General features: G+C 42.5%; 1 protein-coding gene across 10 annotated transcripts in view; it reads right to left on the bottom strand.

Annotated features, from left to right (window-relative positions):
• Window positions 1-1313: 1313 nt before the first annotated feature.
• LOC129824131 (adhesion G protein-coupled receptor L2-like) overlaps window positions 1314-22754 on the bottom strand; it is a 110065-nt gene continuing 88624 nt past the window's right edge. For 3 of the 10 annotated variants that reach the window (XM_055883496.1, XM_055883495.1, XM_055883499.1), the window contains 9 exons: window positions 20980-21189; window positions 20581-20801; window positions 18655-18721; window positions 14764-14855; window positions 13092-13260; window positions 12446-12574; window positions 11610-11706; window positions 9270-9398; window positions 1314-3453 (listed from right to left, as the gene is read on the bottom strand). In XM_055883496.1, the coding sequence (XP_055739471.1) occupies window positions 2531-3453; window positions 9270-9398; window positions 11610-11706; window positions 12446-12574; window positions 13092-13260; window positions 14764-14855; window positions 18655-18721; window positions 20581-20801; window positions 20980-21189 (2037 nt within the window). In that variant the 3' untranslated portion in view covers window positions 1314-2530. Of the gene's footprint in view, window positions 3454-4910; window positions 4965-9269; window positions 9399-11609; window positions 11707-12445; window positions 12575-13091; window positions 13261-14763; window positions 14856-18654; window positions 18722-20580; window positions 20802-20979; window positions 21190-22754 lie in introns of all 10 variants that reach the window. The other 7 variants (XM_055883498.1, XM_055883497.1, XM_055883506.1 and 4 more) reach the window with 5 other exon arrangements.

Here is a 22754-nt window from a genome sequence, read left to right on the forward strand (position 1 = left end):
GTGACCGGGCCCTGTGGAAACTAAGCTCCAGGATTGTCCGATTATAGATTAAAGATGGGTTGATTAGTAAAGTTCTTTCATCTCTACCAAACTTCGACAACTTCTCATTTGCTTCACGAATAGTGTGTCATCACTGATATATGGTCTAATCCAAGGTAATACGCGGTGGGAAAGCTGGGACGATTGATGGCTAGGAGCGTGAATGGTGACATCATTGAGGGTCCTTGTTCTTTCGTCAATGGCATCTGACTGTGTCCCAATAGAAAATGGAGCCGCTCCCTACCCCTCCCCCTCGTGCATAAGTGTATATTACAGCATTACCCATGCTCCCCTCAAAAGCCTTCCTCCCACTCAACATGGGGGAAAAACATGATCACCAGTATATTGGTTGATATTACAAAGCACTTGTCTTGAAGGTGATAAGGTGAGAAAGCTAATTTCTCAGACAGATTACTTAGAGATAATGAACCAATATATATGCAACAAAAAAACAACCCCTAAAGCCTTGCGAGAGAAGGGAGGCACAGATTTTCCATTCATCATTATTTTGCCTGAGCTAGGAACACACAGATAGATGGGGGATTCAGACACAAAAATGACACCGTCACGTCTTGTACCCGGTTGTGTTGTTGTTGGTGTCAGAAAGGGGGATTTGATTGTGTGCCACTCGGATTTAACGGTTTACGATAAAGCTGCCTCTACAGACAAGACATGGTCCAAATGAACTGTGTGTCCGAGAGAGCCTGACTGTACTACTGTATGCATGGATCCTGGTCATCAGCTTTGGATTTCATCTGATTTATAAGCAAACGTGAAGCCAAGTTTCCATATAATATAACAGACCTGTTCAATGTCTCCCGGCCCCGGGCCTGTTGGATCTGGATGGCTCTATGTAAACGCAGAGGCTGACATTCAAACACCGCGGCAGGGAGCCATGGTGGACTTAGCAGCTCAACTCTGCTCTGCCTTGGCCTCGGGCCCCGCTTCGCTCTCCCTCTCTCCCTCCAAAGTCTGACAGAGAATTGGCATCTCACATGGCCTAATGAAGTGTATGTCACAGTTAAATGCTGAACTGAGCAGACGTACGTCGTCTACTAACAACAACTGGGTGGCCAGTTTGAACCAGGACCTACCTGCTTGCTGAAAGACCTTACTAGGCAATAATATTTGAATGAAAGTTATTGAGCAGGATAAATGTGATGACTCTCCCTTTGCCATTTCTCTCCATGGCTGCAGGTCTAAACAGAAGCTTACAGTTATCATCATCATGAGCCATGTCTGGACTTGAAAGAAAGAATAGTCAGACATTTGCAAACAAGAAAAAGTCTCACATTTATTTGATATCAAACAAGAGTTGAATTTTTATATAAGCTGACAATGGGATCTTACAAAATAAATGATATGAACCTAAACAGTGCTGAAACAAGTCACACTTCCCAACCATTTTACTTTTTCAAATTTTCAATAACTGTTAATAAATTAATTAGTGTCAAAGGCTGAAATATGCTTGTAAAACTTGAAATATCGCGTTGACACATCTTTTTGAAACCTGACAATTTCTTTCAAGTAAAATAAATTACACAACGACCAAATTCACGCCAAATCTGTGCTTGGCATGGTGTTAACACAAAATATTACTGGCAAAATTCTTAATTCATGAAAGCAAAAAGCACTTCACAAGCGAAGATGTGAGTATGGTTTCTTATGGGATTTTTTTAAAAGTATTTTTTTATTTGATTTTTTATGTTCAAACATACCACAATGAGTCAAGTGAGAGGAAAAAACTGATTTGAGCAACCTGCTTTGAGAATAATCTTCTCAACATTGAAATGTTGTATAATTGGTTGCCATAACATTTTTTCATATTTATTTTTTTACACTTGTGGTACAGCAAAATATATTTTCTTTAGCTATTACTCTGACAACAGTTAAATGTGCAATAGAGAAAATATAAGGCCTGAGTCTGAATTAGTGGTTCTTTGTTTGACAGTCCTCACTATTTAGTGGAATGACTCTAGAACGTTCTAGAGTCCAGGACCCAACAGATACTCATCCTCATTCATTCTGGAATCCCCTCCAGGAACACTTCACCAGCGTTCCAAAAGGTCTAAACCCGGAGTTCTAAACCATGTTTTTTTCTTCTTCAATATAATACAAATGCAGGCTGGACAGGAATGGCGCCAGACAGACTTCTTTCTGACACTTGTAGTGGTCTGTGCATTTACCTCTCTGTAGTCCCACAGCAGAGCAGAGCAGTTCAAGTCCACAGACAGACAGACGGTTTCAGAGGATATTTGTGTGTGACCGAGTTTATGTGTGAAAAAGTAATCCATCTCCTTCCTCCCTACCACCCACAAACATTTCACTTCCTGCTCTGACGGGTCATTAGGAGTGCAGAGATGGAGGACTGGGAGGACCGATGAGGGCTGGCAATAGTCTTGACATCAACCAAAGCCCACACACATACATATGTTCAAACCTGTGCAAAAACACCATAGAAGTGATTCTCCTCCTTCCTCCATCCATCTGCTCAGAGGCTGGTAATGAGCTGCATCTGTCCGTCCCGGGGGCCCTCTCCCTCGGGTACACAGTCCTCAGCGCTGGGGGGTACGATGCACCCATTGCTGGTGCCCCGGTTTATGTGGTAGTAGGACAGGGGCTGGGGCCCGTCGCCCAGCTCAGGCATGCTTTTATGGTACAGGTCCTCCCCCTCGCTCCTGGGGGAAGGTGACAGGTTATCATCTTCATCGGGGGGGTAGGGTGAGGCTGAGGGAGAGTCTCTCAAGTTGGGCATGCTGGTGTACAGGGAGTCCCTGTTGTTGTTGGGTGAATGGGAATCCCCGTCCCCTGTTGCCCCCACTGTCTCTGAGCCGTGGCACCCAGGGCCCTCCACAGCCCTCCTGGGGGCCTTGTGGGCGCTGTAGAGCAGGGAGTGAGTCCTCTGGGGCAGGAGTGGGGCCTCTAACGCCTCCTTATGGTGGGGATGCAGCAGCAACTCTAGGGTGGGGTGACCTCCATCTACTACCCCGACTATACTACCTCTCTGGGGGGATGAAGCCTCAGCGTGGTCCACCACTATGGCATCATCTTCGCTGCCGCTTCCACCCCCACAACCCCTATCCCTGTCCACAGTCACCCTGGTCTGGAGAGGGGCCTGGTCCCTGTCCCTGCTATCCCTATGGGGGTTGTGGCCCTTGGGGGCCCCGCGGGGCCTCAGGTTGTTGTGCACCAGCTCAGAGATGATCATCTTCTCGAAGGCGGCGTCATCCAGGCTGAGGCCCCCCAGGTCCCCCGGGCCATGGACCACGCCCCCAACCACGCCCACAATGTCCTCATAGTCGTCTTCCTGGTTGTCTTCCTGGTCACGCAGGGAGTAGCTGTTGTTAAAATTTCCGTTGAGGGGTAGGGTGTCCATGGCACTGATGTCCCTGCTGTGGGTCAGAGAATGCTGCCCTGCAACGAGAAGCAAGATACCTGGATTAGATATCACTGTTTTAAAGTTAAGAATCAATATCAAATCAATAATACAATACAATACAGTTTGATACTGCTCAGGACACCTCACTGTTAAGTGTTTGCAACCTTTGCTATCCGGATATTTTACATTGATTTAAATAATAATAATTTCTGTGTTCATAAATTATACAATTAAAGAGGTTCAAGTACAGTGAGTTCCAAAAGTATTGGGACAGTGACATTATTTATTGTTTTGTCTCTGTACTCCAGAACACTTGAATTTAAAATAATACAATGACTATGATGTTAAAGTGCAGACTGTCAGCTGTAATTGAAGGGTATTTTCATTCATTTCAGGGGAACCGTTTAGAAACTACACCACTTTGTGTACATCGTCCCCCATTTTAGGGGACCAAATGTATTGGAACAAATTCACTTAGATGTGTATTAAAGTAGTCAAACATTTAATATTTGGTCCCATATTCCTAGCACGCAATGACTACACCAAGCTTGTGACTCTCCAAACTTGTTGGATGCATTTACTGTTTGTTTTGCTTGTGTGTCAGATTATTTTGTGCCCAATAGAAATGAATGGTAAATAATGTATTGTCATTTGAGTCACTTTTATTGTAAATAAGAATATAGTATGTTTCTAAACACTTCTACATTAATGTGGATGTTACCGTGGTTACAGATAGTACTGAATGAATCATGAATAATGATGAGTGAGAAAGTTACAGAGGCATAAATATCATACCCCCCCCCATGCTAACCTCCCCTGTTATTGTAATGGTGAGAGGTCCGCATGTCTTGGGGGTATGATATTTGTGTGTGTAACTTTCTCACCATTATTCACAATTCAAACAGAGCTATCCGTAATCATGGTAGCATCCACATTAATGTAGACAACTTTAGAACAACGTTCTATTCTTATTTACAATAAAAGTGACTTCAAAATCACACAACACATTATTTACCATGCGTTATTGTCACTTACCCAATACTTTGACGCTTACTGTACTTCAAATATGAATCTCTTTAACTGTAGTTTTCTATCATGTGTGTCTCCATCTAGCATCATCATGTCTGAACATCATAAACAATACAGAAGATATCCTGAACAATATTTCACAAATGAGAAAGGAAAAAACTTAAAGAAGGAACATTACAGCAACAAAACACAGATAATGTAGCTAGCCAGGTAACAACGACATAGCAAGATCAACATAACATCATAACACAGAAGTTATGAGAGGGAAAAAAGCAGTGGGGGAGGTGGAGGTATTAAAAAAAAAGTGACAATGAATAAAACATTCATTCCACCCTTAAAAAAAGAAAAAAGAAAGAAGGAGTAATGTCGAACAAAGACATACGGCCATCTCGTTCACCACTGGAGCCATACAAGCACAGCCCCCAACACCACCACGACACACAGGCACGGTGCAAAGACTCACTTTACCACCACTCACATCAAGTGTGTCTGCTCAGGCTATCTTGCCTAAGAACTGCTGATATGCAAAAAAAAGTAAAACATATGCTTTTTTATTGCGGCTTAAAAAAATAAAAAATTACTTGAAATAACACAAAAGAGAAACGAGGAGGATTCTTCAAAAATCAGGCCTGGATTCAGTCGGTCTGTCTCAGATTTGGGTGCCCTCAAAAAGTGACTGATTTATTTGAGTACAACTCTCATTTACAGATTAATTTGAAATCATTTGAAAATGTTTAAGAAAGCTATAGAGAACAAATCCTGTGAACAACTGAATCCAGGACTTGGCAGGTGGAGGGGTTTCAGCAGCAAGCAATCACAGCCTCTTAAAGTCTAAAATGGCAGGTACACTATCATATCATTACTCTTTCTCTCTGCTTAGAATGTGATTGGGGGATGATTTGATTTAACAGGTTTCTATCTATCTACTTCTCCCAGACGGGAAGGAAATACTTTGAACACAATAGATCACATTGAAAACCTCTTGTGAAGACCAAAGACTGGCTAGAAGAAAGTCGGCAGAAGATGAAGAAGAGGGGGAGTAGGAGGATGAGCCTAAATGAGCGAAGGAAGAGGATGAAAAAAAGGCAAAGATGTATTTTGCAGATTAGTTACCGCTTTGCTTCAAGCTCCGCAAAAAGGGGGAGATTGAAGTTTTAGATTTCAGTTAAATGAGTCTGAATAGACCTGACTGGGAGACGGAGGAATACAATTGGAGCTGGGCTGTGACACACACTGCCGTGGAGATGAGGAGCATCTCTTTCTCTCTTTGGTAGAGAGAAAAGAGTGTGAAAACAGACATCAAAGAATTTTGAAAAAAAGTGAAAGGTGGGAACACAGAGGGAGAGATGGGGGAGAAGTGTGAGGGCAAAGAAAGGGAGAATATGGAAAAATTCAGAAATAGCGTGAAAAGCCCCACTGCAGGTTTTGCATTTGTTTATGTTTGGGCAGTCATTTGAATGCAAACAGGTACACAGTAAATTTGGCAGTTTTAAATCAACACCTAAAGGAGTTAATTTTAGCACTATCTTAGAGTATATATGGTTCCACTCTACAGAGTGTAAAATGTACTCTGATTATAGTGTTGCATTTTGAGTGTTGCCAGTGTTATTCACATGTAAACGAGAATTAACACTCACAGTGAATAGAATTAACTCCTATTAGTGTTAAACAAAAACACTGTTACCGTAAGTCATTTGGGGTGAATATGGTGGAAAGCAGGGTTCCTCAACTGGCAGCCTTATTTGGCCCCCCGCATTCTTCTTTTTATTGTTGGACATAAAATACTTTAAAGCAAATAAACTCCAAGAGATTTTAATTTTGGACATCTGTTCCAAAGTATTCCCTGGCATTATAGAGATATTTATGTGATCGTATACTAATGTAAGCACGGTTTGAAATGACTATGTTTTAGTCAAATATGATATACGTTTGAGCTTCTTGCGGTCAATTTGCATTCTACAAGTCATCTGTAATTATGTTTTGGTACCCTGACCATCTGCTCAAGAAAAAATTGGCCCGTGGGTGAATCTAGTTGATGATCCCTTGTGTAAAGCCTAGTTTGCATATTTCCCATGGTGCCTTTCTTTGAGTGAATTGTAGAGTTATGCCCCATGACTGTATTTGTTAATGACATGGTTGTTGAATTCTTTCCTTTTAAAGGAATGTGGCTTTCACCTAGGTGAATGTTATTACAATTCAACTTTATGACAATACATTACATACTGTATATAATAAGGCTTAACTTTGATGGCCTAGTTTTACCCTAACACAGTGGTGTTAGGAAACTCCTGGTTTACCAGCAACATCAGGACTGCAAGTCACATTATGCTGTGATGTGTAATTCTTAACACTTTGAATTTTTATTCACTGCAACCTGCATTCAGAATGACTGTCAGGGTTAGGAAACTTGACAGAAAATACTACCATTTAAACTGGAACAAACATTTCAGTAACGGGTGCAATAAATCTTACCAACTGATTGGATTAGTTAAGAAAATGTATATTATTTGTCTTTGTGTAGCACAAGATTAATCAATCAATTGATTGGGGCAAAATTGGTTTGGCTTTGGATAGCCTATTTCTACAATTTATAGTTAGTTTGAGGGGTTTAAATCATTGAACTTTGGAGCTGTTGGAATTTTAACATATTGTCCCATGTACATTGTGTAATTTACTGACGGTCCCTAACTAGCCCCATAGAGATATCCAAAGTCAACCCAAATTTACCACAGGCAGTTAGATAGGGTCATGTGCTGCTTCACTATGAACTGATGATTACTTGTGCTGTCAGCTGTGGGCAAGATTGAAACAAACCCAACCTTAATTTACATTGTGCTGCAGTCACGACTACAAGTCTCACAAAACTCTGTTTTGGACTAGATTGCCTTTATGACCAAAATGTATCCTATTGGCACTTTGTAGTCAATTTTGACAATATAATAAATGTTTCTGACTCATATTGATGCCCACAGCCTGTTTTCTGAATGACAAGTCAGTTTTTAGGGGCAGTTGCTCTTTAACTCCTGAATCAACACTAGAAATGGTACACAGCAAAATCAACACCGGCCAATTTGCTGTGTATTGTCTACTGGGAGGGGGGTAAGTGATGTGAACAGAATTTAACTGGACACAGCCGGAGCCAGACAGCTGCATTCTGTGAAAGATTCCAACGGAGATTTGCCCAAGATGTTCTCTTTACCGTTACTGCATCAAATGAACATCTGCACTGTATTATCTTTGAATTAATACACTTCAGGATGGGGAGGCTCATCTATAACGACTAGAGCATTTTCAACTTGAGCCTCTTCAATACTTTACACTTGGGTGATTCTTCATCATATAACACTACTTGACATCTGTCTGTTAGAGAGTTACACCCAAACCAGTCAACATCTATTAGGTCCAATTCTTCAACTTTTCATGTTCTTCAATTAGTTACTAATAATGTTTGAGTGCTTTCATGTTCTTCAACTGTGAGTCGCCAACGATTGTTTCTGTGATGTTTGAGGATGCAAGTATGTGGAGTATCTCCCTCGTGGCTGTGTGTCTCACGTGTATTTCCACATGACTAATCTGCCTGTAGGGAGGACTGACTGATGATGTGTCTCGGCAGGTTAAGGGATGATGACACTGACGCATACAGTAAACGCTTAATTAGACCGTCACTTCCTTCACCACCACTGCTCAACTAGAATAAGTTAGCTTAGACTGTAATTATCCTATCATGAAAAAGATGACGTCTCGAAAGCATTGTCTGCTTGCTACATAGCAGGGGTATTTGTAGATTCCACTGACATTTGTGGTGTTTTGATCATACTGCTATTTCATTGATACCATGATGGTAATTAAATCATAATGATATCGTGAAATGTGTGATTTTTGTGACAATCGGTTTGTTAGGTTCCCAAACTCTTTCCAACCTCATCCAGGGAAAAAAGGCAGAAAATGTGACTTGAAAGTGTCCTCGGTGTTCTCATTGTGAAGCGAGTGAACTTGGCGACCTGCCAAATCAGAGCGACTGCAGTTTCTGTATATTCTCCTGTATCCTTCTCCCCCCCCCCCCCCCCCCCCTCCACACATTCATCCGGGTGCTGCCTCCTTTCCTTCCATCCGCTCCTCTTTCATCATCAAATGCCTCTGCATATCTGAGGGGTATAATTCTGCCTGCATTGCGTCATGTGCTCCCGTGTTTTTCTGTTCCTTTGCTTGGCTTCCTCCTTTAGTCTGACAGAGAGGGTATCTGGGTCACGCTACACAGACAATGACAGCATTCAAATAAATGGGGATTCGGGTTTGTAGTCAAGAAATAAATAAAGAATGCTATTGAACCTGCTCAAAATGGTATCATCGAAAGGCGAAGGAGGAGAATGGCAAATAATAGGATATAATATATAAACTCTGAATAAATTCATCTCGATTTCCTATAAATGAATGTTGGAGTAGTCTCGATAAGATAGCATTGACCATTCTCAACCTTATCTCATGCTGTGTTACAAAGCGCAGCTTGCATACTAGCTAAATAAAGATTAAATAAAGAGAAGTGGTAATGAGAGAGAGAGAGCGAGAGAAGAAAGGACAACTCTAAAACATAGAGTAAGACTTCTCAACAATTCATGCTGTGTAGGGGCCCACAACCCCTCAAAGTACCGCTATTTCAATTAGTTTCAAACAGACACAAAAACGAAACAAATGTCTGCCCAAATGGCACCCAATTCCCTATATAGTGCACTAATCAAGTCAAATTTGTCAAGGTGGCACCATAGGGAATATGGTGCCATTTCAAACACAGATCTGCATTGAAAGGTTAGAGGTCCCCATGCACCTGGTGAGTGAAAGGCTGGAGGGGAGGGGGTGTTGCACACCACCGTCTCAGCCAGCAGGTTGTTATAGGGGTTGTTAGGGTCGTGGGCTCGGAGCAGAGGGTTAGTTAGGAGGTAGTTGCCAGTCATCCCTGTGAGAGAGAAGGAAAGAGTGAGGGAGGAAAAGAAAGAAAGACGAGGCAGGAGAGTGAGGAAGAGAGGAGAAAAAGAGAGGGTTACTTAAGAGGTAGTTGTCAGTCAATCCTGAGAGAGAGAGAGAGAGAGAGAGAGAGAGAGAGAGAGAGGAGAGAAGATGTGAGCGAGGGAGGAGAAAGTCTATTATATTATTATATAGTATCATCATATTATTATAGAAAGGATGAAGCAGGAGAGTAAAGAAGGGAAAAGGAAGAAGATAGCAAAAGAGACCAGAGGAAAAAGGGAGGTGTGTATAGGCGTTCCAGCAGTGTGTTCCAGTAAATACAAGTGCTGGTTAGTTGAGTAGCTGATGTTTAAATACTGTCTACTGTCACGTTCCTGACCTTATTTGCCTTTGTTTTACTTTGTTTAGTTGGTCAGGACGTGAGCTGGGTGGGTAGTCTATGTTATGTGTTTCTATGTTTAGGTTCATTGGTATTAGCCTTATATGGTTCTCAATCAGGGACAGGTGTTTGACGTTTCCTCTGATTGAGAACCATATAAAGGTAGGCTGTTCACATTGTTTGTTTGTGGGTGATTGTCTTCCGTGTCTGTGTATGTCGCACCACACGGGACTGTTTCGTTGTCGTTCATTGTATGTAGTCTGTTCCTGTTTGTGCGTTCTTCGTGTTTATGTAAGTTCTCATGTTCAGGTCTGTCTACGTCGTTTTGTTGTTTTGTAATCATTTCAAGTGTTCTTCGTGTTTCGTCTTGTTTAAATAAATTTCATTATGTCTGCATACAACGCTGCATTTTGGTCCGACCCTTACTCCTCCTCCTCATCCGAGGAGGAGGCATTAGACAGCCGTTACAGTCTACACACCGCATTCTCCAGACTTAATTTCACAGAACAGCAAGCAATAAAAATCATCCGCAACAAGTGCGTCAGTCGTCTGTTGTAAACAAAGCCACTTGCTTTATCACCAGATAGTGCCAAAAACTCCGGTACTATACTCACAACATTGCCAAATACTTTCTCTGTTAAACAAATATTTGACTAATAAGTAAACACAACAGTAGGTTATAAAGTGTGAGTCAAATCATTCAGTATGATTAACCATTCATGGTCAAAATATTCAGCATGATTACAGTAGCCATATAATACAAGTAATTGCAAGTATCCACTCTGCAGTCAGCAGACATAATATAGTCAATACAACCACACTGATGATGTAGGGACTACATCTATTGACATCACTGTGCTCCAAAATGTATATAGTATACGTAATACATAAGTATAGACACTGGCTGGATTGCGGTTTTAACCAATCAGCATTCAGGATTAGACCCATGCGTTGTATAAAAGTATAATATTTAATAGCAATGTCCAGTCATTGAAAACTAATCTCTTATATCTCATCTCTTATCAGGAGCGATTAGGAGTTATCTTAATGCTGATGGCACACACTGATAAGGAGGAGTGAAAACGGAGCTGTGTAGTGTTAAACCTCACTGTGACCCCCCCCCCCCCCCGTCTCTCTCTCCCCCCCCCGTCTCTCTCTCCCCCCCCGTCTCTCTCTCCCCCCCGTCTCTCTCTCTCTCCCAAGCTTTTTCTCTGTATCTATCTCCTTATCCCGTCTCTCTCTCTCTGTATCTCTCCTTATCCTGTCTCTCTACCCCCCCGTCCCGTCTCATGGCTGAATATCAGCAGGATCAGGTCAGGGTGAGGATGAGTCAGTGTAGCCAGCCAGGGTCTCCCAGAGTTGAACACACAAGCAGACACCAGCTTCTCATCACTACCACTTGAAGCCAGACTAAATAGCTACATAACACTTCTCCCATCCAACAAGTAGCAGTTGTGCAGGTCGACCATCAAAAGACACGTTTGAAGTGAACTTTGACTCATTTAAAAACATTTTGAGCGTGTATTTATTTACTTGTTCAAAATAATTTATTGAATTTGTTATTCGTGGTTGATTTAAATCAGCACTATATACAAGCACTAGACCATATTGAGTAAACAATTATCAGTTTATCAAAAAGCTGCCTCTGAATGTAGAGCATCATCCATCATTGATTGGTTAAATAAAAGTTAAATGCATACAAATTGAATCTGCATCTGCCAGATTTATTCTGGCACTTGTTGTCTATTCAAGGTCACATAACAGAGAGAATACAGCATGTGCAAATAGAGACAGTGTGGACAGAGGGGACAGGTGTCTTACCCTGGTTCAGGGTGGAGGTGCTGTTGATGTCTCCGGAGATGAAGGAGGATTCGGACTGCTTCCTCACCGTGTCGTTCCACATCCTCCTGATACGACTCTGTGGAGGAGGTAAACAACACGCACATTGTATTAGAATAACTTTTAACACCGACGTCAGCTCCCTTTACATGCAACAGTAAAAGAGCACAACTCTGTGGAGGCATCAAGCAAACACAACGGATTACAAGAACCACTTCCAAGACTGATGCAGGAAACAAAATGGATGCATCCGGATTGGCACGCTATTCACTTTTCTATTATTTTTTACAAATGTAGTGCACTACGTAGGGAATAGAGAGCCATTTTGGACGCAGACACAGTGTATTGGAATGACCTTCCAACACTGATGTCCTCCCGTGTTACCTCTACATGCTAGCATGCAACAGGACAACAAGGCGTAGGCGCTCCCTTTCACTCTCAGGGGAAAGGAAGGCAGGCTATTTCACACAAGGGGATTGGAATGTCCACCTTTAACTCAACACTACCACTCTCCCCTCTATGTTAGCATGCAACAGAAGAAAAAAGCCTTTCCCTTCTATGCCGCAAACCAATTTCCCCCTGGGACTATAAAGCTATACTGAAGTATACTACAGTACTGCTCTCAATAGAAAGAAAGGCTTGACAGAATGTTTATTCCAGTGTTCATGCTGCTCCTCAACGTGCTAGCATGCAATAGGAGAAGGGGGAAAAAACAGGAAAAGAACTCTCCTTTCCCTCTCAAAAGAAAGAAAGGACAGAAAAAAAGGTATATATAATTCAACTTCCCGCTGCTGTACTGTACCTAGTATGTACTGTACCTGTGTGGCGGAGGAGTAGCGTGCGGTGGATCGAGACGTGGCTGTCTTGGCCGAGCTGTGGGACCCTTCAGAAGGCAGACCTCCGCAGCACTGGGACTGACGGAAGCATTTGCTGTACTCTTTACGGACCTGCAGCGGGCACAAGATCAGGGCAGAGCAACAGAGACACAGTGAACTCAGAGACACCACAACAGTGCAGGGTCCTCCAGAGAGAAAAAGAGAGGAAGCTGCCTCTATCCTGCAACAAAAAGCCACAAAATAAATATATCTATCAAATGCCACCTAGCCGACAGCAGCAGTTCAAATGGCGTGTCTTTGGAGATAGCCCTATCACATCTACCACGATGACACATTCAAATACCATAAGGAGGGGGATTTTGCACGGGGACAAATATGACACAGAGGTGTTACTTCTATCAGAGATGGTCTTAAATGTCAAGAGGCAGTAGACAGCGGACTGAAAAGTATATATTTTGCATTGGACTTCAGTACACATAGATACATTCTGTTATCTTATTTCTTTGGGAAACTAGACATAAAAAAAAGGTTACTTCCCACCTCTGGTGAGGAAAACTTATATTCAAACATTGATGTACAAAATGTTGTAGCATTATCTTCGTATATGTCATATGTATTAAATCCTTACCTTTTTCTGGAGGAGGCAGTGGAAGATAAAGATGAACATCCCTTGCAGAGTGTTGAAGATGGTGAAGAGGTATGCCATGACCACGGAGGATTCGTTGAGGAAGAACAGGCCAAACGACCAGGTCAAACCCAGGAGAAAGAGCAGGGCAAATGCTCCAAGCACCCAGGATCTGAAGAGAAAAAAAAAACACACACACACACACACACACAAACACACACACAATATTGTTCACAATCATTAATAATAAACTAGGTAACTTCCCTAATTTCATCTTTCATTGATTTGAATTTCTCTCTGTTTGGTTCCTAGGGATTTGTTCTGTGGGGAAAGAAGGAGGCTGTGCTATTATCTCTATTTCTCCTTCTGGACATGTTGTACAGTATATACAGTACAACTCATAAAAGCTGATACATAGATTTTGAATGAGAACTTCCACAGAGTCTCTGACAGAGTCAAACTAACTACGTTTCCTTGGCCTTCCTCAGGGTTGGCTGGTTAAACAGAAACAGCAAACACAGCAGGTTTCTCACAGGAGGTCCAGGAAAAGCCTAGAGGAAATCAGATAACCAATGGTAAGTTCCCTCTGGCAATGGCTGGCAAAGGGAGCCATCGATGCACAGGAGAAAAAGAGTGAGCAACCCTGGACAAGAAAGAGAAAAGAGGAGACCAGTGAAAACCAGACACCACTGTACCACGTCTTTGAGTTTCAAAGAAAATCCAAGGACATTAGAGAATACAAACCTAAGGAGAGAGATGCTACAGATTAGTTATGCTTTTGTGTCATTGTGCACATTTTTCATTATTTGAAAAATGCTGGCTCTTTATGGTTGTTAAAAGTCAACTAACTGATCATTTCAAAGTCTTATGGAAAGTTACCAAATCTAACTTTGCGGGAGTAAATAAGTGGTCGATTAGAGGTGGACTCCAATTAATGACAGTTAATGAGTTTTGGGTCCTTTGAATAAATGATTTGTTTGAATTAGCCACTATCTTTGAACGTAGGCTCTCTTTAAATTACATTCTTAACCAGGATAGCACGGTTCAGAGGTCAATTAAACAATTTTGCTGGTATTAAAAGCCGAAAAACAAAATGAATAGAAAAATATTTTATTACAAAAAGTCCAAAACACAACACAGGAATGGCACATGTCATTCTGTCTCAGAGTTATTGTTTGACAAGTATTTTAGGACAGAAACTGGCTAGGGACTTGTCTTTTATCCAATCCGCTGGATTGAGTGGATGTTTGAATAAAGATGTGGGCACAGGTCCAGTTCCTCCACCCCACCCTTAAATCATATATACTTGAGCTAGGGTTCCAGAGGAACCTGAAAATGATAGGAGCAACTAATACAAGATGTCAGGGATGCAGTTCTGAATAAATAAAAGAGGCAATATAAACCCTGCATAGCGCAAACACTGCCCTCATAAACAACTAAAAAGGCAACACGTGAGAATAGAATCTGAAATAAATATATTTGTCCACTCCAGTTATGGGTTATTGAGATGTAATTCTAAGGTCAAATACACCAAATTCACCCTTTAATATTGCACAAGCAAGGCCATGGCTGGGAATAGGACAGCACACAAAGCTTTGTTTTCTCACTTAAAACTGAGCTGACACAACCAGTAATACCAGCTTTCACATCACCTCCAGAGACCCCCCCCTCTCACCTGATACCGCCCAGCCGGGTCGAGTCGGGTTTCATGGAAGTGGAGTGCTTCACCATCTTGTACATGGTCACCATCAGGATGATGAGATTGAGCTGTCAGAACAGAGGCACAGCGAGCTTAATGCATCACAGTGGAGCGTGGTATTCATTCCATGGTACGAGCAGCAATGCATGTCGCCTACATTTCGTGGCAACTTAAACCACAAAGGGTGATTTACACACAGACACAGGACAAACTCTTCGAAATGTAACTAGCAGCATGTCACCTGCATGTTTTAGTGACTTTCTGAGATCATGCATGGTAATTATGCTTCACCTGTAGTGATTTTGGCACAATCGCAAGCGTCAACGTTAGTACGTCTTACCAAGAGGAATATGAAAATTTCAAGCTTCAGTGCAAATGGTAAAACAGACAGCCTCCCAAAAGTGAGAATAGAGAGGTTGTAGCTTAGCTTCAGTCTCCAGCTCTACTAAAACTGGCTATGATAAAGTGCCTTGGAAGCTCCTTCCCACTCCTATGGCTGATGCAACGCACAACCTCAGGCCTTACTTAGCCAAGCAGGCGGGTGCCAAACGCAGAGTGTTATTCCTCATCGAGAGAGAAAGAGAGAGCAAGAGCGAGAGCGAGAATGTAAATCTAATACGGCCAGAACAGAACAGAGAGGGTGGAAAAGACAGAGCAGAGCGCCATATTTTTTAAACAAACGTCTAGAGCCAGGAAAAACAGCTCCATATTCTAAGCTATACATTCAGAAAGGTTTCCATGACTTCAGGATGTTTTTTCTATAAGCAGGGGGGGGACTTAAATTTGGCTCAGTCACTACCACATTAAAACCTCACCAAAAAAACTATTCAGTGAATATTATATATTATTTTTTATACTTCTATAAAAAAAAAACATAACTTGCATTTTAAGTTATTAAAATCTTCACCATAATCTGCCCCCAGCCTATTTATTCTGAATGCTGACCAATCTTTATGAAAGAAAATAAATGACAAAAACTTCCTGGGTTTGCGAGAACACAAAGCAATACTGTTCTAGTAGAGATACAGTCCCAAGTTTATTAAATACAATATATTTGTGGGCTGAATTTTATGAAAGTTGTTCACTCTAAAACATGAATACACCAGACCAGTGGAGCCGTAGCTATGTACTTCCCTTTAAAAAATAAACCAATAACGTGGGAAGAAAGACAGAAAGAGGGCAGAGACAGAGAGAGGGATAGAGGGAGAGGAGAAAATACAAATAAGGGGGTTTAGATCAGAGAGATGTGGAGTTTTGTCTCCTAGCCACTAGGGCCGATTTAGGTCTGCATGAGTCGAGAGGTTGGAGATGCATTAACACAGCTACCAGTGTCGACACAGATCTAATGAGACAGGCAGGCAGGTAGGTAGGCATAGAGGCAGGCAGGGAGGCACCGAACTGTACATGTCCTTAATTGCCCCCGCATCCCACTATCTACAGAAACCAGAACACACTTTTTCTTGGGTATCTATGTACGGCACTTTTTCTTGGGTATCTATGAACGACATGTGCTGTATAAACACAGTATGTACACATTTACACGTGTCTTCTGTGTGAATAATACAAATGTACAGTGGGGAGAACAAGTATTTGATACACTGCCGATTTTGCAGGTTTTCCTACTTACAACGCATGTAGAGGTCTGTAATTTTTATCATAGGTACACTTCAACTGTGAGATACGGAATCTTAAAACACAAATCCAGAAAATCACATTGTATGATTTTTAAGTAATTAATTTGCATTTTATTGCATGACATAAGTATTTGATACATCAGAAAAGCAGAACTTAATATTTGGTACAGAAACCTTTGTTTGCAATTACAGAGATCATACGTTTCCTGTAGTTCTTGACCAGGTTTGCACACAATGCAGCAGGGATTTTGGCCCACTCCTCCATACAGACCTTCTCCAGATCCTTCAGGGTTCGGGGCTGTCACTAGGCAATACGGACTTTCAGCTCCCTCCAAAGATTTTCTATTGGGTTCAGGTCTGGAGACTGGCTAGGCCACTCCAGGACCTTGAGATGTTTCTTACGGAGCCACTCCTTAGTTGCCCTGGCTGTGTGTTTCGGGTCGTTGTCATGCTGGAAGACCCAGCCACGACCCATCTTCAATGCTCTTACTGAGGGAAGGAGGTTGTTGGCCAAGATCTCGCGATACATGGCCCCATCCATCCACCCCTCAATACGGTGCAGTCGTCCTGTCCCCTTTGCAGAAAAGCATCCCCAAAGAATGATGTTTCCACCTCCATGCTTCACGGTTGGGATGGTGTTCTTGGGGTTGTACTCATCCTTCTTCCTCCAAACACAGCGAGTGGAGTTTAGACCAAAATGCTCTATTTTTGTCTCATCAGACTACATGACCTTCTCCCATTCCTCCTCTGGATCATCCAGATGGTCATTGACCAACCTCAGACGGGCCTGGACATGCGCTAGCTTGAGTAGGGGGACCTTGTGTGCACTACAGGATTTTAATCCATGACGGCGTAGTGTGTTACGAATGGTTTTCTTTGAGACTGTGGTCCCAGCTCTCTTCAGGTCATTGACCAGGTCCTGCCGTGTAGTTCTGGGCTGATCCCTCACCTTCCTCATGATCATTGATGCCCCACGAGGTGAGATCTTGCATGGAGCCCCAGACCGAGGGTGATTGACCGTCATCTTGAACTTCTTCCATTTTCTAATAATTGCGTCAACAGTTGTTGCCTTCTCACCAAGCTGCTTGCCTATTGTCCTGTAGCTCATCCCAGCCTTGTGCAGGTCTACAATTTTATCCCTGATGTCCTTACACAGCTCTCTGGTCTTGGCCATTGTGGAGAGGTTGGAGTCTGTTTGATTGAGTGTGTAGACAGGTGTCTTTTATACAGGTAACGAGTTCAAACAGGTGCAGTTAATACAGGTAATGAGTGGAGAACAGGTCTGTGAGAGCCGGAATTCTTACTGGTTGGTAGGTGATCAAATACTTATGTCATGCAATAAAATGCAAATTAATTACTTAAAAATCATACAATGTGATTTTCTGGATTTTTGTTTTAGATTCCGTCTCTCACAGTTGAAGTGTACCTATGATAAAAATTACAGACCTCTACATGCTTTGTAAGTAGGAAAACCTGCAAAATCGGCAGTGTATCAAATACTTGTTCTCCCCACTGTACGTGTGTGTGTGAACTCCATGCAGCCTGCATGAAATATTAAGAGGTGAAGACGGAGATTTCCGTGGAACAGGGATTGGCTGCAGATGCGTCATGATCCTCGGCAGGGCCAGGGGGTTGTGGGTAATGGCTGTCTGGCCCACCCACTCATTACTTCCATGTTCATCCGTCTCTCCCCATCTCCCTCAACCCCCTCTTTGTCTAACTGAGCAAATGACCTTCATGCCTGAGATTGTCTCTTATCCTCCTCCTCCTCGACTGAGTGTGTGAAAGGGAGGAATTGCGCAACTCTTTCCACCAAAAAAACTGCTAAGCTGTTGACTGCTGCTCACTTGACTAGACTGATTTCATAGGATTTTACAGCTGAATGACTGCTGATGTCCTCATGTCAGATATAATGGACCACTTTCCTTTCACGCAAATTGATCAGCGAAAGCAAGAGCTAAGTGACCAGATGAAAAAAGAAAAAAAAAGTCCATGTATTTTATCACATTTCTTTGAGGAAAACATTTATTTTTGGATAGATAGACATATTAAAACAGAGACGCAGGCATACTGTATGAAACATACACACATACCGGATTTACATTCCAACGCACGCACGCACGCACGCACGCACGCACGCACGCACGCACGCACGCACACACACACACACACACACACACACACACACACACACACACACACACACACACACACAAAGTATAACTTGGCTTACCATGATAATGAAGGTGACAGGTCCTATGAAGCTCCAAATGAAGTGGTTATCCACCCTCAGCCAGCAGCTGCAATGGAACATGGTCATGTGATCAGGTGATAGCCATCCCTCAAGAGCAAATGAGCTATTCTGGCTCTCCCACTGTGACTGTAACATCTCTGCAATTACATTCTAAGAACACAGCGGCAGTTGTTACATCGTATCCTACTGATCACTAACTAGCCTGGCTTCTAGACTAGATAGATGACATGATTATATAGCTTCTACAGCAATAGAATAGTGATTTATTTACCTTCTTGACCAAAGAAGAGAGAGAACCTGACCTTGAACACATTCTGGCTGCGAGCCATACAACAGCACTGGTATTGCCTGCACGACTTCAGAGGCTACCAATGTCTACAATTGAGAGAGCAGTCTGGCTATACGTTAGACTCTAAACAGTCAAAACGTGGTCACAAATAGTTCCAACAAGATTTGTTGTGCTGAAGCTACTGTATGTATTATCAGAGAATATGTTGATTCAAATTCAGGGACCGTTGCACTACAGCCACAAAATGTTTAAAAAAAACATTTAAGGAAGGCTTACGACAAATCATAAGGCTTGTTCTTGGATAAAGGCCACTGAAGAATAAAAGTTTGAAGACGCAAAGGCGAGAGAGAAAAAAAGCTCAGAGAAAATACCAGACCAGCACAACCAACCAGCCAGAGAATTCATTAATGTAGTGGTTTTGCTCACAGCTTTTCTCTTTCCTCTCTGACAGGGTATAAATTTGCCAGGAGGCAGAGGGAGACTAGGGCCTGTGATGTAGCTCTCATTAGCACTGTGGGGAAGAAAAGGAGTCTTGATATGGAGCTGGCTGGCCTGGGAGACCTGATGCTCTCTGCACAAAGAAAGGAAGATAGATACTGTTGAATGCTCCCACAGTTTTATTGTGTAACGTTTCCACTTCAAGGTCTTCTTCTGACTCAACTTTTCGTACCCTGCACCTGAAGGTTACTGGATGTGCGTAAAATAGGGCTGTCAGAGTAAATCAGTTAACTTGTGCTAACTATTTGTAATTTTAGTGCAATTTTTTGTGCAAATGTTTTTTAATTAAATCGTGTTGTCTGAAAGCATTAAAAATACACTGAAAACATCCAAAATACATCATCTATACAGCTAAAAACAACAATGTGATGTCAAAATAAGTTGACATTGAGGTTAAAGAAAGTGTGCTTCATCAATATACTTGATTTTGCTTACCATTACTTTGGACAAAATCAAGACGTCAATATCTTGTAATGCATTTGTATAAAATGTTTTTAAATTACAGCTCAATTCGAGCAAATTCTGAAATTACGATTAATCACAGCAAATCCTGCGATTAACTCAATAAAATGTTTTTAGCGTTGTCACGATCGTCTATGGGTGAGAGAGAGGACCAAGGCGCAGCGTGTGCAAAATACATTCTCTTTTATTGAGAGAAGGGAAAAAACGAAACGAACACTGAATACAAACTAAACAAAACAACAAACGACCGTGAAGCTAAATGACGTAAGTGCATAGACAAGCAACAAACATTCAACATAGACAATTACCCACAAAACCCCAATGCCTATGACTGCCTTAAATATGGCTCTCAATCAGAGACAATGAACCACAGCTGCCTCTAATTGAGAACCAATCTAGGCAGCCATAGACATACAAACACCTAGACAAGACACTGACCCCTTTACCATACAAAACCCCTAGACAATACAAAAACACATACATTCCCCATGTCACACCTTGACCTAACTAAAAAACATAAAGAAAACAAAGAATACTAAGGCCAGGGCGTGACAAGCGTTTGACAGCCCTAGCGTAAACATATTATAAACTACTGCATTCGGAGTCAAGCAAGATCACAAAGACCCTGCCTAAAGATGACATTGAGTGTTACTTACGCCTTCTGTGTACCGTAGCTGCGGTAGTCGATGGCGGCCGAGATTCCCACCACCACGGCGGGAAAGAGGTATCCGGAGACGTAATAGTACTTTCTGCGGGAGAACTCGCTTTCAAACACCTCAACCAGCATGAGGTAGAGCTGCACGCCCTCCAGGCACATCCAGGCAAACGCCGCCAGAAAGAAGAAATGAAGAACGCCCGCAATGATGGAGCACACCAGCTGGGAGGGGGACACATTTAGAGGTTACACACACACATAGGTAAAAGGACAGTGGCATTGAAACTGCATTGAGTCAATGGAAGAGTAGGAATAGATAACTGGAGCATATTCCCCTGGGAACAAAATAATTGTGCATCTAAGCCCACCCCGATACTCGAGGGGGGCCCATACACCTTACCTTGGGTTCAGTCATGTTGATGCCCACGAGGAAGACGAGCTCGGCGATAAAGAGGTTGAGGCAGAGGTTCTTGTGGATGGTGTTGCGGTCGCTCTGCAGGCCCCTGAAGAAGCAGAAGGTGAACAGGCTGATGGCCAGACACACCAGAGACACAGCAATGCCCATCCGCGTTATCACCGTCAGCAGCAGCTCATGAACGCTCCCCTCCACCTGGTGGACAGGACAGAGAGACACAGAGAGGGTTAGAACCAAGAACCTGACCAATCTAGGACCTAACATGACATAAACACACCCCAAAAGCTTTTTGTTGTTGTGATCACCTTTTTATTTTATTCAGATGGTCAGGGAATACAAAGAGTAGGAAGGCCCGAGACAACAGTATCTAGCACAGTACAGCCGCCAACTTCCTGGCTCAGGCCACTTTGTACAAATGCCGTTCCCAACATGTATCAGTATGCGTTAAATAATCTTAAGTAAACCCAATAACTTGGAGCTAATATGACATAAGCAGAGATTTATACAGAGATTTAACTCAACATCTAGTTAACCAATGAGAAACACACAGCAACCCAGCAGGGAGGGTTTACACTTAATAACCTGCCGGGAAACCTAAGACATGACAGACTTCATGTCCCCATCAATGAACCTTGACATAACATGATGTCCTGACTCACTGAGGGATTTCACTCAACATCTACTGTAGGAAACAGATGACATGTCTTTAGTTCCTTGTACATGTGCCGGGCCAATGTAAAAAGTCATTAGTAAGCTGTCACAAAGCTCTGTATCGTCGCTGGGTGAAGGGTTGATTACAGTGCGTGTCACAACCCAGGAAAATGAACACATTACAATATGGACATGTAGGCTATAAGACCATATGCAAAAACAGAAGCCTTCACCATACAGAATATCACTCAGGGATAGTGGTCTGAACATGAGGTAATCCGTTCCGTGACATGACTAATTTTATTAAGGGCAGGCCAGGAGGAGTTGTAGTTGAGGTGAGTAGTTGGGTTGGTGTGACTGAGGGATGGCTTAAACCACAGGCTCTGGTTTTTCCTTGTGGTGAAGGGTTTTAAGGTTGGGGGTTTGCGAGGGGAAGACGTGGGAAGAGTTCATGAGTCGGGACATGTTATTATATACACCACAAACTTATGTTCCACGTTTATTACTGGGTAGATGCTCACAGCACATGATATTTATCATGTAATTGGATTGTAATTGCATTTTGCTTGCGAATGGATCTCACCCACTTCACGTCGTCGAGTGGAAATGGAAAATAAAGAAGCACGACACCGGGCTGCCGTGTACGTTTCCCCGTGTAGGATATGCGTGTGCGTGAGTGCTATTAGTCACGGAACATAGGTAAAATGTAATTTATTTCCAATAATGGCAGAGCTAACTTTCACTATCTTGTGTCTGCGATCTCTTGCTTTTTACTCCCGGCAAAGTAAGTGACAGCCTCCTTCTGTTTTTCTCCACATACATTAACAGCATTCCTCTCCTCAACCCCCATTCCCTCAACCCTCAACCCCCCACCTCAAATCTAATCAGCCTCCGAGTTGACTATCTTACTCTAGCCATATTTACGTACATAAAATACATACAATGGGGGGGGAAGGGGGGGTTGGGGCAGAGCCACTACGAGTGTCCTTGAATCCCAAATCAACCCCTAGCTCCTTATGGAGATCTGAGAGGATTGGATAGGTGTCCGCAATATGGTTTCAATTCCACAGAGTATTTGGGAAATTTCACCATATTGCTTACACATCTCC

This window comes from Salvelinus fontinalis, chromosome 26, assembly GCF_029448725.1.
Source record: "Salvelinus fontinalis isolate EN_2023a chromosome 26, ASM2944872v1, whole genome shotgun sequence".
Classification (NCBI taxonomy): Eukaryota; Metazoa; Chordata; class Actinopteri; order Salmoniformes; family Salmonidae; genus Salvelinus; species Salvelinus fontinalis.